At 39.6% G+C, this 6,243-nt stretch overlaps 1 protein-coding gene across 1 annotated transcript; it reads left to right on the forward strand.

Moving 5' to 3' along the window:
• Positions 1-1,618: 1,618 nt before the first annotated feature.
• LOC147273351 (uncharacterized) lies at positions 1,619-4,409 on the forward strand. Its single transcript, XM_086228208.1, has 3 exons — positions 1,619-1,660; positions 1,775-2,839; positions 4,026-4,409. The coding sequence occupies exons 1-3, from the start codon at positions 1,619-1,621 to the stop codon at positions 4,344-4,346; spliced, it is 1,428 nt and encodes a 475-aa protein (XP_086084334.1). The 3' UTR covers positions 4,347-4,409.
• The last annotated feature ends 1,834 nt before the right edge of the window (positions 4,410-6,243 follow it).

The following is a 6,243-nucleotide window of genomic DNA, read 5'->3' on the forward strand; positions in this document are numbered from 1 at the left end:
GCTTAGACCGAGACACTTCAATGCCCAAGAAGTATTTTAAAACTCTCAAATCCTTCATTTCAAATTCTTTGGCCAAATAGCTCTGAAGCTTCTCTATTTTTCTTATATTACTACCAGTAATAATCATGTCATCGACATAGACAATAAGCAAAGTAATATCATCACCATCTCGTTTATAGAACAGAGTGTGATCTGCCAAGGCTTTCTTAAAGCCATATGCCTTCATGGAATAGCTCAATCTGCCAAACCAAGCCCTCGGCGACTACTTCAATCCATACAGCGCCTTCTTCAGCTTGCATACCTTACCTCCTTTTGGTGTAAATCCTGGAGGAGGATCCATATACATCTCCTCCATCAGATTACCATACAAAAAAGCATTCTTCACATCCAATTATCGTAATGGCCAATCCAAATTAGCTGCAAGAGAAAGTATAACTATAACAGTGTTCATCTTGGCCACAGGAGCGAAGGTCTCTCGATAATCAATCCCATATGTCTGAGTGTAACCCTTGGCAACCAACCTTGCCTTATACCTGTCAACAGTCCCATCTGACTTATGCTTCACTGTAAACACCCACTTACACCCCACTGTCTTCTTTTCTCGAGGTAACTCGACCAATTCCCAAGTAGAATTCTTTTGGAGAGCCTTCATTTCCTTTACCATAGCAGACTTCTACTTGGGATCTTCAAGAGCTTCCTGAAAATGACTAGGAATAGACACAGATGACAACTGAAGGGCAAAGGCTAAGTGAGACTGAGACAGACGATGATAAGAGACAAAATCTGACATGGGATAAACAATATTAGAAGATGATTTGGAAAAACCCAGCCTATCAGGCTCATTACGAGTACGAAGGGGATATCTCCTATCCTGGACTCCAACTTGTGGTTCCAAGATAGTAGACTCCGAAGCTGCAGGGTTAGAATTCAAGACAATATCTAAAGCTAATGTTATAGGGGAAGAAACATGTACCTCAGAGTCAATTTCAGAAGAGTCATCCGATGGCATGGTAGTATCATTAAGGGGAGAATTGGAGTCACTAGGAGACGCAACAATATCAGTTTTGTTTTTCCTGGTATAAACATTTCCAAACAACGTGTTTGGCCGTTCAACCTCCAACTCATCACCCTGTTCCCCTGGTTCGATGTCACTCGAAATCTAGAACTTTTTTTCCGCCAACCACAAACGTTCCTCTTCCTTACTTTGAATCTCCCCTTGAAGAGGAGCCAGAGAAACTTGCCCAGAAAAATAAGAAACCTGTTCACAGAACTCAACATTAATGGACACATAGAATTTACCTATGGGAGGATGAAAACATTTATACCCCTTTTGGGAACTAGAGTAACCTAGGAAGACACACTTAAGAGCCCGATGATCAAGTTTATCCATGTGGAGAGAATGAACATGGACATAGCAAACACAACCAAAGACCTTAGGGCAAAGATTGAGGGCAGAAGGAATAGAGTGAAACCGTGACAACATCCTCAATGAAGTCTGATAGTCAATAATACGAGCAGACATTCGGTTAATTAGAGAGACAACGGTCATGACAGCATCAGCCCAGAAACATTTAGGAACATGCATAGTAAAACATAAGGTCCGTGCCACCTCAAGAAGATGACGGTTCTTACGTTCTGCTATGTCGTTCTGTTGTGGAGTGTAAGCACACGTCGTCTCCCAAGGGTGATTAGTATTTACCTAAAACACAAAAATGTGAGCATACAAAGAACCACGCTGGATGATTTTATAATTGAGCATGTGGAAGCTATCTAGCATAATACGGCTGATGGTGTAGGGCATGATGAGATTGAGAGGGAAGAAACTCACAATGAGGATGGGGAATATGAAGATGAAGATGAGGATGATGATGATGATGATGATATTGATGATGCTGATTTTATTGATAATGACTATGAGGATAGTGAAATAGGGATGAACATTCTAAAGGAGGATGACAAATTGTATGACTCTTTTGTTGACCATGTTGATCTTGACAGACCAGACTTAGAAGATGAGGAAGCAATGTCAGATAACACTCAAGATTCTAGGATTGGAGACTATAAAGGATTTTCTTCAGAAGCTGTGGATGATGTAATTGGTTATAGGGGAACATTACCTAAGTTTGACATTTCAAAATGTGTAGTTTTCAGTACATGCATTAAATGTGACAATTGTGAGGCATTCAACAAGGTTATCCTGGTTGCAAGAGATAATAAGCCTATGTTTACAATGTTAGAAAAGATAAAGTTATATCTGATGTTGTTGACATGTGGTAGAAGGACAGGGTTAGAAATGTGGAGTCATTCTGTTGGATCAAGAATTCACAAGATTCTAGAGGAAAACAAGAAGGAGGCTTTCTATTGCAGCCTAAGACTTGGAGGGGAGAGAAAATACCAGATTATGACACAAAGTGGCAGGACACATAGACTGGATTTGGATGCTCATACATGCTCATGCAAAAAATGGGATCTTAGTGGTCTTCCTTGTGTACATGCATGTGCTGCCATTAGCACATTTCATGGGGAGCCAGAGGAGTTTGTGGCTATTTGTTACAAGAAGGAAGCTTATGAGAGAACCTACAAGCCAATGATCAGTTCTATGACAAGTCATGACATGTGGATGAAGACAGGTAAGCCTCCATTGATGCCTCCCAAGTTTCACAAGCAGCTTGAGAGGCCTAAAAAGTCCAGAATTCGAGTTGCAAATGAACCCAAAGCACCATCATCTAAGGGCCACAATTTAAGGAGGTTCAACCATAAGATTAGGTGCAGTAGATATGGAGATGAAGGCCACAACATTCAATCATTCCCTAAGATGAAGAATATAAGTTCAAGTCAGGTAACACTTGAGGAATTCTACACTTCTTAGGTTTAGCATTGATTTATTAATAAAAATATTCTAATATTCTAATTTGTAGAACCAATCTCAACAAAACACTCCTCAATAAAGACTTGATGAGGCCTCCCCATGTGTTCCACAACATAATAAACTACATAAGCTTCCAGTGAGTTGGTGGTTTTCACTACTTTTAACACTTAACTATTCTACATTAGGGGTGGACAAAGTGCAGGTCAACCCGACCAATCCGACCAACCCGACCTGAATGGGTTGGTTTGGTTCAGTCTGAGAGAGGGAAACAAAGGTAGTCGGTGCTCTAACCGACCAACCCGACCTGCTGCAGGCCAGTCTACGGGTGCATGAGCTAAAAACCCGATCTAGACCGAACCAACCCGCAGCGCTTAACCACCCAGCAGGAATCCTCCACTCATCTTCATCCTCCCACCTCTCTAGCTTCTCTCTACATCCATATGCCTTTGCAGTAAAGAGTGTCGCTGGTGACACTTGACAGAGATGAGAGTGAGCCTTGTAGATGACCAATCAACTTTGATCCCTAATTCCTCCAGTTAACATTTCTTTCCGGTGGCGAACATGGAGGGCTTGAAACTCTTAATTATGAAATATATAAATATAATAATGTAAAAAACATAAAAAGAAGAAGAAAAGGGGAGGCTTATAGGGCGTCTTGTTATTATAATGGCAGTTGGTGTGGGTTTTGTTACAGTGAGGGAGAGAGAGAAGCAAAGAGTCAACAAAAAAAAAAACACAAGAAGAAAGAAATAGCAAAAGTCCTAGCTGTGCCACTATCCCACATTGGCTAGGAACAGAACTCACCTCCAATCCATTCTCTATAAAAGTGATTCCAAACACCTTTCTTAGCTGCAACATTCGCATAGGCTTTTCGCTTTTGGGCCTTCATTGGCTTAATTATATAAGTCTCTTAGTTCAAATATTTTTGGTGTAGGCCCAAAGTGGATAACCCGACCAATCCAACCCGATTAACAATAGTTTGGTTTGGTTTGGTTTGTAACCTATTAATGGTTTGGGTTGGGTTGTAAATTTTACAAACCGAGCCCATCGGGTTGGTCTGCGGGTTGTGCCCAAACCCGACCCAACCCTACCCGTGTCCACCCCTATTCTACATCCTAGGGTTTCAATGTACAAATCATGTATTTTTCTTGTGTAGGCCAAAAGAGGTGGAGGTGATCCAAGGCATGCTAACCCACAAAGAGTGACAAGGCAAGCTGCAAGAGAGTCACAAGCCCAGTCAAAAGACAAATCACAGCCTAAACCTAGACCACATAGAGCAAAAGGACAGTCTGATGCAATTCACAAGCCCAAACACAAGACCAAGCTTCACAAGTTCAATCCAACACCTCCTAAGGTCCATATACCACCTCTCATGCATCAACATATGGTCAAGCAGTTTAGAAAAAGACATTCAAGTCTCCTGCAAAAAGGATTGACCCAAAAGAGCATGCCAAAAAATGCAAGAAGATGTACATGAAGAAGCCAATTGGGCAATTCTGAGTGTTGAGTTCATGAAACTTGATGGCTTTTGATGACTTGATTGCTGGTTTAGGGTTTAGGGGCTTTTACTACTTTTGAATGCTTTTGGTGATTTTTTTATGGTTTTTGATTGCTTTTGATGACAGTTTGGATTATTGTAATTTTGATGGCAGTTGGTATTTTGGCTCATTTTGATGACTTTTGCCATGGTGAATTTTGATGGAACATTTATAGTTGTTTATGGGTCATTATGGACAGGGCTGTATTGAACTATTTCATAGTGGTTATTTTGAGTTACATGTAATGGATGCTTAAGCAATTGAGAATGGCTATCTTTTGCAGTAACTTGTTCCTAGCTAGTTGAGCAAAGGTGTTGTGCTCATTTATTTATTGTTTAGTACTAAATGTATCAGTTTTTATCTCCTACATGCGTTCTCTTAATTTTGTAACATGGGTATGCTTTTCTTCAATAAATAAGCTCAAAATGCATAGTTGAAATTCAATAATTTAACAAAACAGGATGCTTATGTAATTAGAAAATTCATAGCTAAAATTTATAATCAAACATATGCCTAATATTCAGGGTCTCTTACAAGGCAATTGATCATCCACATGGGTCTTTTACAAAACCAAAACTCAAACCTTGCTGGCAATACCAAACTAAGCAACAACAATAAATTACAACTTCTAAACCAAATCCAAACCCCTACTGCTAGAACCGAACCCAACTATCCATGCTTATTCCACAAAAAAAATCACATTCCAAAGCAAAATAACATTAGCATAAACCCCCAGGACACAATTAACACACACCACAAATATTTCTCCCTTGGTCTTCCCCTTGAAATTTGAGCCTCCAGTGCATTAATCCTTCTCAACAGCCCTGGTATTATAGTCTTCGAGCAATCGCACATTTCGGGATCGAACCACTAAAAAAACCCACATATATTGGACCTCTGTATCACGAAATCGAAGAAAGTAAAAAAATTACCAAATATTGAATCGCCGAAATCACCATTATAATCAAACCTAACTCATACCATTACATCAACAAACGTAAAAAAAGACCAAAAACTTACAGTCGAGGACAGTGGGCAGCAATGAAATCGCCTCCTTGGATGCTTGTCAGTCAGGCTACTATTTCACAATAGCAGTGCATGGGTTGGTCCTTTGCACCCACTACAAGCTGCCTACTACTGTTGCTTTGGTGGCTCATGGTGCTCTTTGATGGAAATTATGTTACAAGAAGATGAAGAGATTACCTGTGGGTGAAATCGCCTCCCTTGATTTTTAAGCCATAAATGGAGATGGAGAAGAACAAAGCTTTTAATCAGAAAAGGGAGGGAAAATGGGTTTAACTCTAGGGTCATTTGGTGCTGAAAATTTGACATAGCGCTCATTTGGCAAGTTGTCAGACCCACTCACCTCTTTAGGGTCAGTAAATTACTAGATGATAATCCACCTAGGCACTATATTAACTTTTTAAACGGACTAATGGACTGAGTTGACAAAACTTGCCTTATAGGAGTGATTTGTAAAGATTGGGGATGGGGGGGTAAAGTTGGAAGATTTAACTTTAAGGTGGCAAAGTGAAAATGAAAGTTAGTTTCATAGGATATTTAACCTTTTTTTTTAGTTTTAAAAATTTGACTCTTGAATAGTGTTTGAACTCTCTTCGAAAATTGCTCGAACATTATCAATCGCTCGAGGTGAGTTCGAGCAAAGCCCGAGCACTATTCGATAGTTAGATTTCTAAAACAAAAAAAAAAGACTAAAAAACTTTTTTTATTAGTAAATTACATATTAGTACCAAACTACTAATAAACTTGGTGAGAAAGACCCTATCTTAATAAATTGGTGTAAAGGACAAAATGACTAATACATCTCCCACAGAG

Source organism: Dryas octopetala, chromosome 9 (genome assembly GCF_963921425.1).
Source record: "Dryas octopetala chromosome 9, drDryOcto1.1, whole genome shotgun sequence".
NCBI classification, from domain to species: domain Eukaryota; kingdom Viridiplantae; phylum Streptophyta; class Magnoliopsida; order Rosales; family Rosaceae; genus Dryas; species Dryas octopetala.

Excerpts from the sequence above, each read along its gene's own strand:
- LOC147273351 (XM_086228208.1), top strand. The coding sequence starts at position 1,619 with ATGACGGTTCTTACGTTCTGCTATGTCGTTCTGTTGTGGAGT. Across the intron at positions 1,661-1,774 it reads ATGTCGTTCTGTTGTGGAGT|CATAATACGGCTGATGGTGT; the intron begins GTAAGCACACGT and ends GAAGCTATCTAG. Across the intron at positions 2,840-4,025 it reads AGAATATAAGTTCAAGTCAG|GCCAAAAGAGGTGGAGGTGA; the intron begins GTAACACTTGAG and ends TTTCTTGTGTAG.